At 44.9% G+C, this 21509-nt stretch overlaps 1 protein-coding gene across 1 annotated transcript in view; it reads right to left on the reverse strand.

Annotated features, from left to right (window-relative positions):
• Window positions 1-810: 810 nt before the first annotated feature.
• Window positions 811-21509, reverse strand: part of LOC147116524 (uncharacterized) — a 29864-nt gene continuing 9165 nt past the window's right edge. The window contains exon 3 of the mRNA XM_085991545.1: window positions 811-2769. Within this exon, the coding sequence (XP_085847671.1) occupies window positions 1224-2765 (1542 nt within the window). The 5' untranslated portion in view covers window positions 2766-2769 and the 3' untranslated portion in view covers window positions 811-1223. The remainder of the gene's footprint in view (window positions 2770-21509) is intronic.

Here is a 21509-nt window from a genome sequence, read left to right on the forward strand (position 1 = left end):
TACATGATCAGTGGTGTACATTCAAGGAGTTATTTTACAACTTTCAAAAAATATATATTCCACTGAGGAAAAAAGGGTGTAAAAGAAGACAGCCATCCGTGGCTAAGTAAAGTAATAAAGGATAGTATCCGACTAAAAACAAGGGCATATAAGGTAGCCAAATCTAGTGGGAGGATAGCAGATTGGGAAGTCTTTAAAAGACAGCAAAAAATAACTCAAAGATTGATTAAGAAAGGGAAAATAGATTATGAAAGTAAATGAGCTAAAAATATAAAAACAGATAGCAAGAGTTTCTTATAGTTATATAAAAAGAAAAAGGGTGGCTAAAGTAAATGTTGGTCCCTTAGAGGATGAGACCAGGAAATTAATGGTGGGAAACATGGAGATGGCAAAAACGCTGAACAAATATTTTGTATCAGTCTTTACAGTAGAGGACACTAAGAATATCCCAACACTGGGCAAACAGGGGGCTCTGGGGGGGGGGGGGGGGGGGGAGGAGCTAAATACGATTAAAATCACTAAGGAAGTGGTACTCGGTAAAATAATGGGACTTAAGGCGGATAAATCCCCTGGACCTGATGGCTTACATCCTAGGGTCTTGAGGGAAGTGGCGGTAGGGATTGTGGATGCATTGGTAATAGGGTTGCAAAATTCTGGGAATTTTTTAAAAAAGAGGAAACTTTCCATGGGAATTTTCGGGAATTTAGAGTTTTTTTTGCACACTGATGGTATTTGTCTCTGTCCCTTATATTATCTTTGTCATCAAAATAGACATACTGTTCCATACAAATAAAAACAGGCTTTCAAAACTTTATTTAGGTTATAATTTTGAACTTTATTGAACCCCCACAAAAAAGACTCATCTAAAATAAAAAGAGCGTCAGCTTATTTAGCCTGTAATTTGTCCTTATTTTGTCCCTTTGAGTCTTCTACTGATGAGTCTTCTGAATCTTCGACTCCTCATTGCTCCTCCTGATTCTCTGACTCTGGCTCTGACGTGTCCATTTCCTCCTCTGTGTCAGTGTCTAGCTGTGTGGTGGACACTTCTGCATCTGGCTCAATAAGTTGTAGGTTCGCCCGGATAGCCACCAGTTTCTCCACTCTCGTTAGTCAGCCTGTTGTGCACCTTTGTATGCGTATTCCCAAAAAGTGACCAGTTTCGTTCAGAGGCCGCTGATGAAGGTGGGATTTGGAGTATCACCGATGCAATAGGTGACAGGGCCTCAGATGCACAAAGTCCCTTCCACCAGGTATGTGCACTGATATGCTTGCATGATTCCCATATCCCATCCCCATTCCAAAGACCTTGCTTGGTAGAGAACTTTGCCAGACTTCCCAGAACTTTGCCCACATCCAGATTGAGATGGTGTGAGAGGGTAGAAATCACACTGTAAGCGCTGTTGATCTGTTCTCCAGAAAGTATTGGTCTCCCAACATGCTTTGGGTCCAGCATGTATGCTGCAGCATGAATCGGCTTGACACAAAATTCTTGACGCGTCTGTATGAATTGAACAATTGCCTTCTCCTCTGCTTTGAGCAGCAGGGATGTGGGTAGGGCAATGCTGATTTGTTCTTTTAAAATCAGTAAAAAGCCTGAGAACATCTGACAAGACAGCGTCATCTCCTTCAATCTGAGCAATTGCAGATGCTACTGGTGAGAGTAGTTTAAGGCTACTAACCACTCTCTCCCAAAACACATCATCCAGCAGTATTTTCTTGATGGTGGTTTCCATATCCCCAGACTGGGGTATTGCCATTTCTTGCAGCGACTCTTTACCCTCCAGAAGGTTGTTGTACATTATGACACCACCCCATCTAGTGTTGTTGGGCAGCTTCAGTGTGGTGTTCTTGTTCTTTGTCATTTGCTTGGAGTTGTAGGTTGCTGCAACTACCTGTTTTTCCCTGACATACTTAACAACTTGCTTGGCTCTCTTGTACAGTGCTTCCATGGTTCTCAAACCCATGATGTCCTTGAGGAGCAGGTTAAGCCCATGAGCTGCGCACCCAATAGACGTAACATGAGGGTAGGCCTCCTCCACTTGAGCCCAAGCAGCCTTCATATTCGCAGCATTGTCAGTAACTACTGCAAAGACCTTTTGTGATCCAAGATCGTTGATGACCGCTTTCAGCTCATCAGCAATGTATGTGCCTGTGTGTCTGTTGTCCTTCGTGTCTGTGCTCTTGAAGAACACTAGAAGGGTGGAGACGATGTAGTTTATGATGCCCTCCCCTCGTACATTTGACCACCCATCTGAGATAACTGCAACACAGTCTGCCATCGCTATCGTTTCTTTGAGCTTTCCTTGGACTCTGTTATACTCCGCCTCCAGCAAATAAGTAGACAAAGCATGTCTGGTGGGAGGACAGTATGCAGGGCGAATAACATTGAAAAATCTCTTCCAGTACACATTGGCTGTGAGCATGAGGGGTGAGCCTGTTGCATATACAGCTCGAGCAAGGCAATCATCTGCATTCTTCTGGCTATGGTTATCCATTGTATCAAAGAACCTTCCAAGTGGGCCAGGGGTTGCTGATAAGGAGCCTGATGCTGAATGAGAACCATCATCTTCTTGAATGGAAGCAGAGGAACTCTGAGCTGACTGCTGTGAGCTTTGAGTGAAGTTGTTGCATTTGGATAAATGCTGCTGCATCTTTGTGGCATTCTTTACATATGGCTTTCTACAGTGTTTGCACATGTACACAGTCTTTCCATCTTTAATGCCTGGGGTAAAATGCTTCCACACATCCGACGGTAAACGTGGCATTGTTCTATGCAGAGAAATAAAGGGCATTCATCTCTGTGTCGAACTGCAGTCGATCAGCACGATTGCAACAGGGTGAGTACATTTTTGCTGATGCTCCATGTGATGGAAGCATGACCTGTACACACACGACGCTACATCACCAATAGTGTATTATTTTGTATATTTTAAATTGAAGGACAACAGAGTTCAACAAGTAACTGGTTTATTTGGTATAAAGTCTGATTTACTTACTGCATCATCACAACATCAGCAGAAAACAAAATTACTTCCCTCAGGACCCCTAACCTGGACCTTAAAAAAACTATAGCAGTCTTACAGATGCCTGCAGGCCAATCACAATTCGATATGCAAATATTACAAATAGAGGGAGCTAATCGCTCATCCAACCAATCAGCACACATTTGTTCACAGTCACACACAAAACTTGTAATTATTAAAACAAGCCAAGTAAGATAAACATATATTGATTAAGAAATTCCTTAATAATTAAGATTCCATCTCTGTTAGTAATTTTAAGAGAGGACCTGTGGGAAAAAAAAGAAATACAAAAAAAAACAATATTACGCTAGCATGTGCTTTTTTGGGCAAAATTCCCAAGCTAAACTTCCCGTGGAAAATTTCCGGAAATTTCCCGGAAACTTTCCACCCCTTTGCAACCCTAATTGGTAATAATTTTCTAAAACTCCCTGGACTCAGCAAAGGTCCCGGCAGATTGGAAAACTGCTAATGTAACACCCTTATTTAAAAAGGGTAATAATAGACAGAAGGCTGGAAACTATAGACCAGTTAGCCTAACATCTGTGGTTGGTAAAATTTTAGAGTCGATTATTAAGGAGACAGTAACGGGACATTTGGATAAACATAATTTAATAGGACAAAGTCAGCATGGTTTTACGAAGGGGAAGTCATGTTTGACAAATTTGCTGGAGTTCTTTGAGGAAGTAACATATAGGGTGGATAAAGGGGAACCAGTGGACGTAGTGTATTTAGACTTCCAAAAGGCATTTGACAAGGTGCCACACAAGACTATTGCTCAAGATAAAAAATCACGGGATTGGGGGTAATATTCTGGCATGGGTGGAGGATTGGCTATCTAATAGAAAGCAGAGAGTTGGGATAAATGGTTCATTCTCAGACTGGCAATCAGTAATTAGTGGTGTTCCGCAGGGGTCAGTGCTGGGTCCCCAACTCTTTACAATCTATATTAACGATTTGGAGGAAGGGACCGAGTGCAACATATCAAAGTTTGCAGATGATACAAAGATGGGAGGGAAAGTAGTGAGTGAGGAGGATATAAAAAAACCTGCAAAGGGACATAGATAGGCTAAGTAAGTGGGCAGAGATTTGGCAGATGGAATATAATACTGGAAAGTGTGAAGTTATGCACTTTGGCAGGAAAAATCATAGAGCAAGTTATTATCTTAATGGCAAGAAACTGGAAAGTACTGCAGTACAAAGGGATCTGGGGGTCCTGGTGCACAAAACTCAAAAAGTTAGTATGCAGGTGATCAAGATGGCCAATGGAATGTTGGCTTTTATTGCTAGGGGGATGGAATATAAAAACAGGGTGGTATTGCTGCAGTTGTACAAGGTATTGGTGAGACCACACCTGGAATACTGCATACAGTTTTGGTGTCCATACTTAAGAAAAGACATACTTGCTCTCGAGGCAGTACAAAGAAGGTTCACTCAGTTAATCCCGGGGATGAGGGGGTTGACATATGAGGAGAGGTTGAGTAGATTGGGACTCTACTCATTGGAGTTCAGAAGAATGAGAAGCGATCTTATTGAAACATATAAAATTGTGAAGGGGCTTGATCGGGTGGATGCGGTGAGGATGTTCCCAATGATGGGTGAAACTAGAACTAGGGGGCATAATCTTAGAATAAGGGGCTGCTCTTTCAAAACTGAGATGAGGAGAAACTTCTTCACTCAGAGGGTGGTAGGTCTGTGGAATTTGCTGCCCCAGAGAGCTATGGAAGCTACATCTTTAAATAAATTTAAAACAGAAATAGACAGTTTCCTAGAAGTAAGGGGAATTAGTGGTTACGGGGAGCGGGCAGGAAATCGGACATGAGGCTAGGTTCAGATCGGTCATGGCCCTGTGGGTGGCGGAGTGGGCCCAGGAGCCTGGTCCTGCTCCTACTTCTTGTGTTCTAATTCTGTGTTAGATTTCAGGAGATGGTTCTATTCACAGGGATTAGTGGAGACCTCGGGAACAGGCTGCCAGCTAAGAGTCCTTCAAGAGTAAATTGGGCCTGTTCCTGGCTGGGGTGGAGATCACCTCTTACAGAAGGTAAGTACTGTAGGAAATACAGGGACAGAGTGGTCTCCTGGATGAGTTTCGATCGCCTAGATGGGTCGGAGAGGAATTTCCCAGATTTTTTCTCCCAAATTGGCACATTGGGTTTTTTACCTCTCCCAGGAGATCACATGGGTTCGGGTGGGATGGAGAGTGAAAGTAGATTTGAGGTTAGGGTCAGATCAGCCATGATCTTATTGAATGGCGGAGCAGGCTCGAGGGGCCGATTGGCTTACTCCTGCTCCTATTTCTTATGTTCTTATGTAGAGGGGTCAATAACCAGGGGGCATAGTTTCAAGGTAAGGGGCAGGAGGTTTAGAGGGGATTTGAGGAAAAACTTTTTCACCCAGAGGGTGGTTGGAATCTGGAATTCACTGCCTGAAAGGGTGGTAGAGGCAGGAACCCTCACAACATTCAAGCAGCATTTAGATGAGCATTTGAAATGCCATAGCATACAAGGCTACGGACCAAGTGCTGGAAAATGGGATTAGAATAGACAGGGCTTGATGGCTGGCGCAGACACGATGGGCCGAAGGGCCTCTTTCTGTGCTGTATGACTAAGATAACAGCCAAGTCTGGCCATCAAAAAGCCTTTTCCTGTACCCCCTCATCCAGTTCTGTATTATCCAGTAAAATGGAGAAAAACATGCATTCTAATCTACATTCAGTGAGTTGTCTATCCAGAGTGGGATCCATATTGACACTGGTAGTTTCTAGGAATCTACTATTCTGCTCAAGTCTTTTCCTGCAAGGTCCTGGGGAAGGATAGAATCCACATTGGCTAATATTAGGTCATTCCCTGAACAAAAATGTTGATGAAAACATTCAAAACACACAGAAGTCAACTGTATAGTAAGTTTAATATGATTTATAAAACATTCTTCTACTAGAAATCTTAGTGATGACTTTGGCCCGAGATGACTAACCAAGATGGCAACCATAATGATATTTTTTTTTTTTTTTTTATAATTTGAGCGATTACGTTAATTGCCCTTTTTAAAGCTGGTTGCTGATTCCTGACTGCTGATTTTTGACTGGTTGGTTTCATTTCCACTTCTTTCAGTTGTGATCTATACAAATATTTCAGGCAATCGGGTGGAATTGTGATGCTTGGAGATTGAAAGACATACACTGGACACATTACATATAGATACACCAAAACATAATTTTGTAATGCTGTAAACGGACATGAACATGGGGTTGGGGGAGGGGGGTACAGAAGGCAAAGGCGAGTTAAAAGTTTACTCAATTATAATTTGCTTTTGTACTCCACTTTATTTTCATTACTCATTCTTGTTTTTCACCCTCAACTTTACCTGTAGTCTGTCTTCGATTACCTGGGAGGACTAAAATCGAAGCTTTTCATGAACTGGAACATAATATAATCTCATTAGGTTTGTGCACCGACAGACAGATAGGATGTACAAATACCTATACCAACACTAGCAGGCAGTCAAACAAATTTAACATACCTACCAGCAATTTATATTCGATTCAGCTATTTTATGACATTCAATTGTTACAGATCTGAAAACACTTTCCCCACCCCCAATCACCAGTGTAGAACTGAAGTTTTGCAACATAATTAAATGCTAAACATGAAATAATTAGGATTACAATTTGTTACTGTACCACTTGGAATTTGTAATGCTTACAAAAATGTAGTATCCATCCTAATAACAGTGAAAGTTTTTTTTCTTACAAGCCATGAAAACTTGCATTCTAAATAGCAGGAAAAGCTAAATGTCCTCTGCAATTGTTTCAGTAGGTCAAAGCAGCTCAAAATCTACAAATACAACATCTTACATACTTTGAACTGTAAGTAAACAAGCTTTTAAAAAAAAAAAAATGGAAAAGTGAATTCAGATTGAAAGCTCCATCTTATTAAGATATCAATAATATCCTGATGTCACTGACATTATATGTATCTGGGCATTATATGGGAACAGTTCAGACTAATTATAATACTTGTATAAAAGATGATTAAATTTTCTCTGTACCTTGTGCAATAACTTCTAAATGAAACTCAAGTTAGCACTTCTTTGGTAATACAAACAGTGGCAATGACCGCTTCTCTATTTGTAATACAATAACACAACAGAAGGCAGTTGCTGCTTAAATTAGAGGAGCCTTTCCTTCCCCCACCCATAGACACAAACCCTGAGGTTGGCCCCCTGCTTAGTTTAGAACTGGCACAGCAGCTGTTGGTCTTTCAATGGGCTTTTGTTCTGTTAGCATATATAGGTGGCAGCAACAGGTGCTGGTTGTGCTAACCTGGCTATGGTGAGTCTTACCTGCGAGCAGACCATCTTACCGAGGCCCGACCAGTTCCAGGGAGCAGTGAGGCAAGGAGGAGCCCGGTATAAAAACCGGCGCGAGCACCGAGGCCCGACCAGTTCCAGGGAGCAGTGAGGCACACCAACTCAGCAGCGGGGAGAGAGGTAAAAAGTAATCAGAGTGTGACGTCACCAGGGAGCAGGTAAGTGATTGGTTGGTGAGTATTTCTCTTTTTTAAACTTTGACTCTGTGGTTTATAGTTGCTAAGGTCTTTTCTGGTGTAGCGGGGACTATTGGTAAACCATACAAGCGCCTTAGAGTTTATCTTTAATTGGTGATAGTGAATTAATTTAAATTAATTAATTAAAGGGTAAGTCATGCCAGGAGAGCCCAGCCCCGTGTTATGCTCCTCTTGCTCTATGTGGGAATTCAGGGACACTGCCGGTGTCCCTGATGACCACGTGTGCCAGAAATGCATCTAGCTGCAGCTACTAGTAGACCACATTGCGGGGCTGGAGCTGTGGATGGATGAGTTTTGGAGCATTCACGATGCTGAGAGGGTCGTGGATAACACGTTTAGTGAGGTGGTCACACCGCAGGCAAGGGCTGCACAGGCAGAAGGGAAATGGGTGACCATCAGGCAGAGCAGTAGAGGCAGGCAGGTAGTGCAGGGGACCCCTGTGGCCATCCCCCTCTCAAACAGGTATACCGATTTGGATACTGTTGAGGGGGATGACTTACCAGAGGAAGGCAGCAGCAGCCAACTTCCCGGCACCAGAGGTGCTTCTGCTGCTCAGGAAGGGGGGAAAAAGAGTGGGAGAGCAATAGTGGTAGGGGATTCTATCGTAAGGGGAATAGATAGGCGTTTCTGTGGCCGTAGACGTGACTCCAGGATGGTTTGTTGCCTCCCTGGTGCCAGGGTCAAGGATGTCACTGAACGGCTGCAGGGCATTCTGAAGGGGGAGGGTGAACAGTCACAGGTCGTGGTTCACATTGGGACCAATGACATGGGTAGGAAGAGGGAAGAGGTCCTGCAGCAAGAATTTAGGGAGCTAGGTAGCAGATTAAAGAACAGGACCTCAAAGGTTGTAATCTCTGGATTGCTAGTGAGTATAGGAATAGGAGGATAGAGCAGATGAATGCGTGGCTAAAGAATTGGTGCAGGAGGGAGGGCTTTAGTTTCCTGGATCACTGGGCCTACTTCTGGGGAAGGTGGGACTTGTACAAGTCGGACGGGCTGCACCTGAACCAGAGCGGGACAAATATCCTTGCAGGGAGGTTTGCTAGCACTGTTCGGGGGGGGGGGGGTTTAAACTAAAATGGCAGGGGGTTGGGAACCTGAGCAGGGAGACAGAGAAATGGGAAACAGGGATAAAAGCAAAAGATAGGAAGGAGAAAAACAAAAGTGGCAGTCAGAGAAATCAACGGTTTAAATCAAACGTGGCCACAGTAAATAATAATTCTGATAGGTCTAAGAGCATTAAAAAAACAAGGCGGCTTTGTGTCTTAATGAGAGGAGCATTTGTAATAAGGTGGACGAATTGGCTGCGCAAATAGAGGTAAACGAATATGATTTGGTTGGGATTACGGAAATGTGGCTCAAGGATGGCCAAGACTGGGAACTCAACATCCAGGGGTATTCGATATTCAGGAAAGATAGGCAAAAAGGAAAGGGAGGTGGGGTAGCATTACTGGTTAAAGAAGGGATTAATACAATTGTAATGAAGGATATTAGCTCGGATGATGTGGAATCTGTATGGGTAGAATTGAGAAATACTAAGAGGAAAAAAACATTAGTGGGAGTGGTATATAGACCTCCCAACAGTAAGGCGGAGGTTGGGGATGGCATTAAAAGGGAAATTAAAGAAGCGTGCAATAAGGGCACAGCAGTCATCATGGGTGACTTTAATCTACATATAGATTGGGCCAACCAAATTAGTAACAATACTGTGGAGGAGGAATTCCTGGAGTGTTTATGGGATGGTTTCCTGGACCAATATGTCGAGGAACCAACCAGAGATCAGGCCATCTTAGACTGGGTATTATGTAACGAGAAAGGATTAATTAGCAATCTTGTTGTACGAGGCCCCTTGGGTCAGAGCGATCATATGATGATCGAATTCTTCATTAAGATGGAGAATGAAGTAGTTGACTCAGAGACTAGGGTCCTCAATTTAAATAAAGGAAACTACGATGGTCTGAGGAGCGAGTTGGGTAGGATTGATTGGGGAATGGCACTCAAAGGGTTGACGGTGGATAGGCAATGGCAAACATTCAAAGACCGAATGGATGAGCTACAGAATTTGTTCATCCCAGTTTGGCATAAAAATAAAACAAAAAAGGTGACTCAACCGTGGCTAACAAGGGAAATTAGGGATAGCATAAGATCCAAGGAGACGACATATATCAGTAGTGGGGAAAATGCTAGAATCTATTATAAAAGATGTAATAGCAGAGCACTTGGTAAGCAGTGACAGGATCGGACAAAGTCAACATGGATTTACAAAAGGTAAATCATGCTTGACTAATCTACTGGAATTTTTTGAGGATGTAACTGGTAAAATAGATAAGGGAGAACCAGTGGATGTGGTGTATTTGGACTTTCAGAAGGCTTTCGATAAGGTCCCACAAAAAGATTAGCGTGCAAAATTAAGGCACATGGGATTGGGGGCAAGGTATTGACTTGGATAGTGAACTGGTTGGCGGACAGAAAGCAAAGAGTTGGAATAAACGGGTCGTTTTCCGAGTGGCAGGCAGTGACTAGTGGGGTACCGCAAGGATCGGTCCTCGGACCCCAGCTGTTCACAATATATATTAATGATCTGGACGAGGGAATTGGATGTAATATCTCCAAATTTGCAGACAACACAAAGCTGGGTGGGAGGTTAAGCTGTGACGAGGATGTCGTGAAACTCCAGTACGATTTGGACAGGTTGGGTGATTGGGCAGAAACATGGCAAATGCACTATAATGTGGATAAATGTGAGGTTATCCACTTTGGTGGCAAAAACAGGAAGGCAGATTATTATTTGAATGGCAATAGATTGGGAGAAGGGGGAAGTGCAAAGAGACCTGGGTGTTCTTGTGCACCAGTCGCTGAAGGTAAGCAACCAGGTGCAGCAGGCGGTTAAGAAGGCAAATGGTATGTTGGCCTTCGTAGCAAGAGGGTTTGAGTACAGGAACAAGGATGTCTTGCTACAGTTGTACAGGGCCTTGGTGAGACCGCACCTTGAGTATTGTGTGCAGTTTTGGTCGCCTTACCTGAGGAAGGACATTCTTGCCATGGAAGGAGTGCAGCGAAGATTCACCAGGCTGATACCTGGGATGGCAGGAATGACGTATGAGGAGAGATTGTGTCGATTGGGCTTATACTCACTGGAGTTTAGAAGATTGAGAGGGGATCTCATCAAAACCTATAAAATTCTGTCAGGCCTGGACAGACTAGATGCAGGAAGGATGTTCCCGATGGCCAGGGAGTCCAGAACCAGAGGTCATAGTCTAAGGATAAGGGGAAAGCCATTTAGGACTGAAATGAGGAGGAATTTCTTCACCCAGAGAGTGGTGAACCTGTAGAATTCTCTGCCACAGAGGGCAGTGGAGGCCAGTTCATTAAATATATTCAAAAAAGAGTTGGATATATTTCTTAAGGCTAAAGGGATCAAGGGATATGGGGAGAAGGCAGGGACAGGGTACTGAATTTGGATGATCAGCCATGATCTCATTGAATGGTGGAGCAGGCTCGAAGGGCTGAATGGCCTACTCCTGCTCCTATCTTCTATGTTTCTACCAATCAAGAAGGCTGGAGGGTTGGGGAGGAAGTGAGAAAAAGTAAGCTTTAAAGCAAAACTAAGGGATACTGAAACAAACCTCTTTTGTTCAGTCTAATCAGTTTATGCTACAGTTCCACCTCCAGGACTAAAGCTATGATACGAGAGGAAGTGTATCTGCCTCAGGAGGCACAAAGCATACATCACCTCGAGGCAGTTTTGCTTCCTGCCTCTGGAAACAAAGTGCTGGTGGCAGCAAACATAAATGGCTACTAAATGGCAGGGCTGCCTTTTTGGTGTCCAAGCCCTCCAGTCAATGCCAGCAATTTCATTTTCACATTGATTTCCCCCTGATATGAAAAGGTCTGCAGGCAAAAAAAAGTGTAAATTGACTAATATTCACTTCTGAGCAACAGTCCAAGTGAAAGTCTTGTGCAGTTTGTCCAGTGTTGCTGTTAGTGCTAGGAATCTAATCCAGAGTTTAAATGGGGTGAAGTTGGTACACTGATACCTCACCCCATTTTGTGAGGGGGAGGCAGGGAAGACGACAGAGGAGGGATTGAATATGCCAAATTGCCTTTTCAGGTTTGAATTCCATGATTAAACACCAATTTGCTTGTAAAATAAGGTGAAATTGTACAGTGGATTTTTTTTATTTTTTATAATTGTAGCTGTTTTGGAATTAAAGGAAACAAATGAAGTATATGAATATCAAAATATATAGAATTTACATATGTACATTAACGTTTTTATACAATGGATATTTAATATAAGTTGCATTCTGAATGACAAAAAATATATGGAAAGGCAATGTAAAGATGCTGTTGGAGGAGTAGGGAGTTTTTTTTTTAAATGTTGTGCTTAAGATGTGAACAGCAGTGATTGCCCATCCTTACTTGCATTAAGACTCAACCACACAGTGTGGGACTGGAGTTACATATGGGTGACAAGTACCCTCCCCTGAAGGGCACTAGTGAACCAACTGGGTTGTTAAGACAATGGTGCCAGCCAAAAGAGAGCAATAAAAATGAGAGTGACGTAGGACCATTAGGTATATGGCATTAAGGTGACATTGTGGCGGAGCCACCAAGGGTCTCAGAACAATTAGTAATAATCCCTTTAACTACAGTGTAGTGCAGCAGCGGACTGCACCTTTAAACTGCCTGTTAACTGTACTGTATTGTGTTTTCCTGCACTCCACGTGATGACGTCATGACGCCGATCACGTAACCACCAGTGGCGCGAAGAACACGATGACGTCATGATGTCAGCTTCCAGAATCTTCCAGTAGTCGTCGAGTGCCCAGCAAGCTGATTAGACCTGTGTACCGTTTCTCCTGTAGTTTCCCTGTTAACTTCGTTGTTCATTAAAACCTGTTGATTTGATTCATCGAGTCGAATACCTTATTCAGATAGGAACCTCCATTCCTACATTGGTGACCCCGATCTCGTCGGACAACTTTCGTCGAGGATGAACACGAACGCCGTCGCCCTTAAACTGCCGCAGTTCTGGAAACAGCAGCCAGCAGCATGGTTTTTCCAGGCAGAAGCACAGTTCGCTCTCCGGGAGGTCACAGCGGATTCGACCAGTTATTATTATGTGGTTGCCGCTCTCGACAGTGCCACGGCCTCGCGGGTCGTCAGCATCCTTGGCAGCCCACCGGAGGGCAAGTATGAAGCGCTTAAAGCCCGTTTGCTACAGGTATTTGATCTTAATAAGTCGGAGCAGGCACGCAAGCTTATTTCCATGCCCGGCCTCGGGGACTCAAAACCGTCAGAGCTGATGAGTCAAATGCTCACACTGTTGGGTGCGGAACCCCAATGTTTTTTATTCCGTGAGCTTTTCCTCTGCCAGCTACCCGAACCGGTTCAGGCGGCCTTGGCCAACACTGCCATCACAGACGGTGCTGAACTCGCTGCAGAGGCAGACAAGATATTTACTGTTACTCAGCAATGTTGTGCAGCCACGAGGCGCTTTTCCCCCACGCGAGCGAAGCCCAGCCCTCCCCCAGCAGGATGGTGCGCGTACCACGCCCGTTTTGGCACCAAAGCTCGATGCTGCCAGCCTCCTTGCAGTTTCCCTCAAGAAAAAAAAACTCCAAGCCCGCGTCCTCCCGGATGGACGACAAGGTCTGAAAAGCACGGCAAGTTAGCTATGGCGGCGGGCTCAGCGGGCAAACTCATTTACGTTACGGATTCCATTATGGGCCGACGATTCCTGTGCGACACTGGTTCACAGTGCAGCATCCGGCCAGCTTCAAAGCTGGACCTACTATCCGGCGGCCAGGGGCCTTCCCTCGTGGCAATAAACGGCGCTGCCATGCGTACGTTCGGTAAACGGACGGTAAACTTAACCTTCGCCAGTCAGCGTTTTGTCTGCGACTTTATTACAGCTAAGGTCTCACAGGCCATCCTGGGGGCTGATTCTTTCTGTGCCAACGGTCTGCTGGTCGACGTCCAACACTGCCGACTCATTAATGCGTCCACTTTCCACGCAGTGCCCTGCCACCGCAGCACCGCCGTGTCCTGGTCGGTGGCCTGTGCGGTTCCGTCGCAAGACGGGTTTACGCGCCTGCTCGGCGAATTCCCGGAGCTCACCAGGCCTACTTTTTCGGCTGCAGGCACACGGCATGGGGTGGAGCACCATATCTCCACGACCAGAGCACCCGTTTACGCTCAGGCGCGGCGATTAGAAGCCGGCAAGCTGGCAGCCGCAAAGGCTGAGTTCCAGACCATGGAGCGCCTCGGGGTCATCCGGCGTTCGGACAGCCCTTGGTCCTCCCCACTGCATATAGTACCCAAACCAGGCGGCGGATGGCGACCTTGCGGGGATTACAGACGCTTAAACGACGCCACGACACCGGACAGGTATCCTATTGCCCACATCCAAGATTTTGTGTCACATCTGGCTGCCAACTCTATATTTTCTAAAGTGGATCTCGTTCGTGGATATCACCACTTCCGGTGCACCCTCCAGACGTCCCCAAAACGGCAGTCATCACTCCGTTCGGTCTTTTTGAGTTCCTCCGCATGCCATTCGGTCTGAAAAACGCTCAAGCATTCCAGCGGTTGATGGACTCTGTCTTACGGGACCTGCCCTTCATTTTTGTATATTTGGACGACATCCTAATAGCCAGCAAGGATACGACAGCTCACATGGCCCATTTTCGTACACTTTTCGCCCGGCTCAGCCAACACGGCCTTATTGTCAATCCGGCCAAATGCACATTTGGAGTATCCAGTATTGATTTCCTGGGACACAGGATTACCCCAGAAGGCGCCGTCCCGCTAGCCACCAAGGTAGAGGCAGTTACCGCATTCCCACGGCCTCACACTGTCAAACCCCTGCAAGAGTTCTTGGGGATGGTAAATTTTTATCATCGTTTCGTCCCCAAGGCGGCCCGGTTAATGCAACCTCTGTACGAAGCACTAAAAGGAAAGTCGGGCAAGGATGTTCTCACTTGGACACCGCAAATGGACCAGGCGTTCCGCGATACCAAGGCGGCGTTGGCGGATGCAACTATGCTAGCACACCCACTCCCGGGCGCGACTGTTGTCCTCACTACGGATGCCTCCGACTACGCCATCGGAGCAGTTCAAGAGCAGTGGGTCGACGGGGGTTGGCAGCCGTTAGCCTTTTTCAGCCGCCAACTGCGCAAGAACGAGCGAAAGTATAGCACTTTTGACAGAGTTGCTAGCCCTGTTTTTGGCCATCCGGCATTTCCGTTTCCTTCTAGAAGGCCGTCCGTTCACTGCATTCGTGGACCACAAGCCGCTCACCTTCGCCATGGCCAAAACGGCGGAACCTTGGTCAGCTCGGCAGCAGCGCCACCTCACGTTTATATCCGAATTCACAACGGATTTGCGGCACGTGTCAGGCAAGGATAATCTCATGGCAGATTGCCTTTCCCGGGTTCCAGTCCAGGCAGTCCACCTGGGCATCGATTTCGTCGGACTGGCAGAGGATCAACCGGCAGACCCAGAGGTACAAGCGTTTAGGACCACGCCTTCCAGTTGCAGACGTGCCGTTTCAAGCGGCAGGAACCACGCTCTTGTGCGACACATCCATGGGAGTGCCCCGGCCCATTGTGCCAGTCGAATGGCGCAAGAAAGTATTCCAGGCAATCCACGGGTTATCTCACCCGGGGATGCGGGCTTCTCAATGGCTAATGTCCCGCAAATTTGTTTGGAAAGGCATGCATTTGGACGTCCGGGACTGGACAAACAATTGCGTCGATTGTCAAAAATCCAAAGTCCACCGTCACGTCAAGGCTCCGGTGGCCAACTTCCCGGTGCCTGAGCGCCATTTCGACCACGTTCACGTGGATTTAGTAGGTCCCCTTCCCGGGTCACGTGGATTCACACACCTCCTGACGGTGGTAGACCGGACCACCAGGTGGCCAGAGGCGATTCCCTTGGCCACTACCACCGCAGCAGACGTCGCCAGGGCGTTTCTTTCGTCGTGGGTGGCTCGGTTCGGGGTGCCATCGGACATCTCCTTGGACCGCGGTCCGCAATTCACATCAGAGCTGTGGAACGCAGTGGCACAAGGCCTGGGTACCAAGCTGCACCGTACCACCGCGTACCATCCGCAGGCGAATGGTCTGTGCGAAAGGTTCCATTGGTCTCTCAAAGCGTCCCTCCGTGCCAGCTTGAGGGGACCCAACTGGGTGGACAGGCTCCCATAGGTGATGCTGGGCCTCCGGACAGCCCCAAAGGAGGATCTTCATTGGCTGAGCTGGTTTATGGCCAGACACTCAGAGTGCCAGGTGACTTTCTCCCTCCACACACCGAACCATGGTCTGCAGCTCAACAGCTCCTGCTACATCAGGAGGCGGCTAGGAATTTCCTGCCCATCCCAACCTCGCAGCATGACCTGCAGAGGCCTCACGTCCCGACAGAGCTCATGAGTTCGGACTATGTCTTTATTAGACAGGACGGTCACAGAGACCCGCTCAAGCCGCCGTATACACGACCTTTTCGTGTCATCTCATCAGGGGAAAAGTTTTTCACAGTCGAAGTCGGTGGAAAGTCCGATACCATCTCTATCGACTGGCTCAAACCAGCCCACCTGGATCGGAGTGAGCCTGTCGTGGCTGCCCAACCGCCTTGCCGCGGCCAACCGGCGTTGGCCGCTAGACCAGCCGTGCACCAGCCCACCGTCGAACAGCCCGATTCGGCCTCAGACGCGCCTGCACCTCTGACTACCGTTTCTGCCTCGCCCGAGACGCCGCTTCTGCCGCAATCCAGCACTGGTTCGTCTACGAACGCCCCGTTTCCGCTGCCTGAGTTTCGTCGCCGTTCGGCCAGGATCATTAAGCCTCCTACTCGGTTGACAATGTCCGTTAAAGTGGATTCGGGGGGGGGGGGGCGCCTGTGGCGGAGACACCAAGGGTCTCAGAACAATTAGTAATAATCCCTTTAACTACAGTGTAGTGCAGCCGCGGACTGCACCTTTAAACTGCCTGTTAACTGTACTGTATTGTGACCACCAGTGGCGCGAAGAACGCGATGACGCCATGACGTCAGCTTCCAGAATCTTCCAGTAGTCGTCGAGTGCCCAGCAAGCTGATTAGACCTGTGTACCGTTTCTCCTGTAGTTTCCGTTAACTTCGTTGTTCATTAAAACCTGTTGATTTGATTCATCGAGTCGAATACCTTATTCAGATAGGAACCTTCGTTCCTACAACATAGTATAATTTTTTGAGGGCATGTCAGAGCTAAAGAAACAGAATAAAACAAAAACAGGATCATAAAGCACAATGGTTTTCCTGTCTGCCCTCTCAAGTGGGCATAAAAAGGTCCCATGGCAGTAGTCAAAGAGCAGGACAGCTCCCCCGGTGACCTGGCTAACAATTATCCCTCAATCTAAACCTAATGATCTGGTCATTTATTTAATTGCTGTTTTTGGGACCTTGCTGTGCACAAATTGGCTGCTGTTTTTCCTACATTACAACAGTGACTACACTTAAAGTACTAAATTGGTTGTAAAGCACTTTAGGACGTCCTGAAGTCAGGAATGGCACTATACAAATGCAAGTCTTTCTTTCATTCTCCACGTCCCCCTGAATGAAAGGGCCATTTTCATTAAAATACAGCAGGAACAATAGAAGCTATTTCAAGTTTAGGCCATATCTTCAATACAATATGGTGTCAACTGGCTCTGTTGATTTTTGTACACATCTGAAAACACGGAGATGGCACAATAATTTAGTATAACAAAGTCAACAAACTTTTTTATTTTTTTTAAGTAATTACCAGAAGAAGCAGATTTACTAGTTACTGTACAACAGAAAATGCTGGAAATACTCAGCAGGCCAGGCAGCATCCGTGGAGAGAGAAACAGAGTTAACGTTTCAGTTCTGGGACAACTCGGTTTCTCTCGCCACGGACGCTGCCTGGCCTGCTGAGTATTTCCAGCATTTTCTGTTGTTATTTCAGATTTCCAGCATCCGCAGTATTTTGCTATCAGATTTACTAGTTAACCTTGTTCCTAAAATCGCTACAACATTTATTATTTTGAAGGGCCGATGAAAGAGTAGGATTCATAAATTTAAAAGAAACACGGCAAAAACAATGATTAGACATGAGCTAGCATTTTATTTTTCAGAATTTGTTCAATGGTAGTAAGGTTATTTTGCCATCTCGTTTCACGTTCTCTATACCTCCTTCAGGGGAGCAGGCAGGTGACCTGTTCCCAAGCTGCCACCAAAGTTTCCTTCAGCCTGTGAATAAAGGGGGACAATATTCCTTCCACCTCTGGAGACAGCTGGCCTTTCTTCAGTGCCACCCCACAGCAGCGAAACAGAATGGGAATTTAGTCCAGGGTTTTTTTGGCCCCGGGGGGGGGCGGTGGCGGTAGGAGGAAGGCAGAGACATGCATCCCAAACTCCACTGCACTGGCATTCCAGCACACCAAACCACCAACTATGGGTGACCAAACACAATGGCAATGATTAGATAAGTATACAGTCTATTAATTCATAATCATTTTTGAATTAAGCAATTTAAATAAATGATTGAAATCAAAATTCAATTAACAGAATTCAAGTTAAGTAATTTCAAATTTAGAGGAATAAATTGTATTTAATATACCTACATATACATACACACAGTTTAAGTTATGAAAATGAAATTTGTAGGGGGAATAAAACCCACACAGGGGCAATTAACTAGAGCAGCCATTTTGAAATTAACTAGTAAACACATTTTCTTTCTCTCTCTTCCCCCCCCCCCCCCAAAAAAAAAAAACCTGGACTAAATTCCCATTATGCTGGAGTACAGAAGCACAGATGTCAGCAGCTGTTCAGTACCTCATCCCAGAATAATTAATGTGAAAGGTGAATGGCTAGACAGAGTGTAGCAGGCTCTTTTTCTTCTCCCTTTCCTAGCATAGAAACAACAAAGATAAATTGTTGCAATCTTACTGTGGCCCCAGTTGAAGTCAGCTAATCCGCAACAATCACAAATGAAGCAGAGAAGTTGAGTTTCAGCAGCACCTCCCAAACCCACAACCGCCACCACCTAAAGGGCAGTGTGCATGGGAACACCATCGCCTCCACATTCCCTTCCAAGTCACACACCATCCTGACATGGACATGCATTGCTGTTCCTTCATCATTGCTGGGTCATAATCCTGGCACTCCCTACCTAACAGCATTGCGGGAGCACCTTCACCACACGGACTGCAGCAATTCAAGAGGACGGCACCCCATCACCCTATCAAGGGCAACTAGGGATGGGCAATAAATGCTGGTCTTGCCAATGACTCCCACAGCCCAAGAATAAATAATAAAAATTCCTGCACCACCTTTTTAAGTTACAAGTCAATCTCCCATGTCATTACAGTGAGTCAAGACCAAGTGCTGTCTTCAGGTCAAGCAGGGTTAGAGGGCCGAGTTATCATTTAATCAGGGAGGATAGGGGAGATAGTAAACAACCTTAGTAGGGCCAGAATAGGAAAAAAGAACTTCCGCTTGGGGGAGGGGGTACAACAAAAGTACTTCCATGGTGGAGGGGGTTGGAAAAATGGTTCAAAGCAGGTGTATGGCAATACGCCTTGATGCTGGGGGGGGGGGGGGGGGGGGGGGGGGGGGAGGTAGAATAGTGGAATGGTGGCAACGTTTTCACAGTGGAGTTCTGGGAGGACTTGGAAGTATATAGTAGTTGGCTAGCACGTAACATTACCTCACAGCACCACCTACAGACACAATACCAATGGAATGATGCGACCCAACTAAAGACTTTAATATGTGATGTATTTTCCAGACAGGGCAGATTACCAATTTAAAAAAAACATTAATATTCAACTGGAAAAACGGTGGAAAATTGACAATATATTTCAGGAGAGAGCTCCATACATTTTTTAAACTCAGTTTGTCAGAAGTAAAACAAAGAAAACCCCAGTTTTCTGTTTCACAGCAACTTGTTATAACAGGTTCATTAATGAAATTAGATCCAACATGTACAGCATTACCAAGTAAAGAAAACGGACGTCTTCAGTGTTGGTCTGAGAATTCTGGTGTTTAGTGATTAAGTGGGTAGTTGTGCTAACTGAAAATCAAATTTTAGCATCCAGAGTTCTATCAGTAATCCACTAAACCACTTGGCATTAATTAGTAATTCTGTACAATGTGATGAATAACTTTCAAGACTATTCACAACCTCAGTGCATATCCCAATCTTGCATAAGAATTTCAAGGCTCTAGATTTTGAATGGAACTCCAAGTTTTGGCTAACTGCCAAATACAGGTATCCATATAACCATAGTTCTTCAGTACTAACTGCATACACATACATAGAAAGCAGCTCCAAACACACTGCGGTTCTTGTATTCAAAAACAAGTTACCCACAATGCAACAGAAAAGGAGTTCCAATGATAGATACAGAGCAAGCAGCAGGTTTGAACAACCAGGCATGCCATTAGTTTTCACTGAAAGAATCATCAATTAATGGGCAGTATACTTCTGCTGCAATTGCTTAATCCATTTACTCAGCACTAGTGTTTCACCTCTGGTTTCTAAAAAATTTCCACATTTGCAGATAGTTTTTCTGTGCAAGTAAGGAAATTGTAAAGTCTAGTTGTTGAATTAAGGTAGATTCATATTTCAACCTGAAAAATAAGAGTGACTAAGAAAATGTATTTTCTAGCCAACAGCACAAAATCAAAATTGATATATATTTGAGATTGAGCACTCAAACAGTTTTACTGTAGAAACAGATACATATTTCCTTTTCCACAATAGATATTAGATCCATAAGTTCTATGATCAGAAACTCATGAAACGCTTATGATATACGAACTTCTGACATATCAATCTCTTTTGTAACTGACCATAACTCAAACTTGAATTAGGTAGGAACATATACAATTATGGAACAAACTATATACAATTGATTCGTGCAAATGCAGGCAGTGCTCCACATTAAATACAACGATCTGGTCCAAGATCAGCCATTGTTTTCTAGTTACTAATTAGTTTACAGTACACAACAGGGGTACACAATTAGTTTGACTGGAGGCCTACTGATCAAAAATTTTTGTATTGGCCTTACACCCTACATTATTCATCTGACCGTTGAGGAATAATACGAGACCATTAATGTATTGTACCTGATCTTGGGTAACACAGAAGCTCTTAGAATGCAGCTAAGTTAGATACTCATCAGTTGGGTAACACATCAGAAAGTCTTGCACCTCACAACAGGAGAAAGTAATTCACAAAATGTCACCCAGACATACCTCACATGGCGAGACATCTAATTTTCTACCAGGATTTTACCACAAAATAGCATTGTGAAATTTCACTAAAAAAAACTAGCAAGCTCCCATGGTCGAAATGATTGCAAGTCAGACATAAAACATTTAAAATGTATTATATGTAGTATCTTAACATGCCACTTGTAGAAATTAATAACTGAATTGCATAACTACACTGAGAAGGACTTCTGGAACCAGCAACTCAATATTAGGGGTTAATTGCAAGTCACAGGAATATCCACCTCTGCTTTAAGAGACAATTTGATGGAGATAGTGCATTACGGGGTATTTGGCATAGAGCTGCCATCCAGTGTCAAAGGAAAATCTGTTGAGTTAATGCAATTTTAACTGCTCCAGTCGATAATTTCAGAGCCATGGAATTTGAATAAAATCACACAGCCAGTGTAAGAAATAGCTTCAAAGATGGGTTTTAATTCTTAGAACAGAGATTGACAACATGCAGCCGGGAAGAGAGAGCAGAAACGCCAGCAAGGTCGAATATCAAGCATCAAAAGACAAATAGAAGTGATAAGGGAATCGTAAAATACAAAACATCACAAGGTGGTGGGATAATAAACAAAAATGGAGCCGAAAAGTCATAAAATGTCCTTAAAGAAACATAACACATTCCTCAGAAA

This window comes from Somniosus microcephalus, chromosome 6 (genome assembly GCF_052327205.1).
Source record: "Somniosus microcephalus isolate GS21.2 chromosome 6, FLI_Smic_1.0, whole genome shotgun sequence".
Classification (NCBI taxonomy): Eukaryota; Metazoa; Chordata; class Chondrichthyes; order Squaliformes; family Somniosidae; genus Somniosus; species Somniosus microcephalus.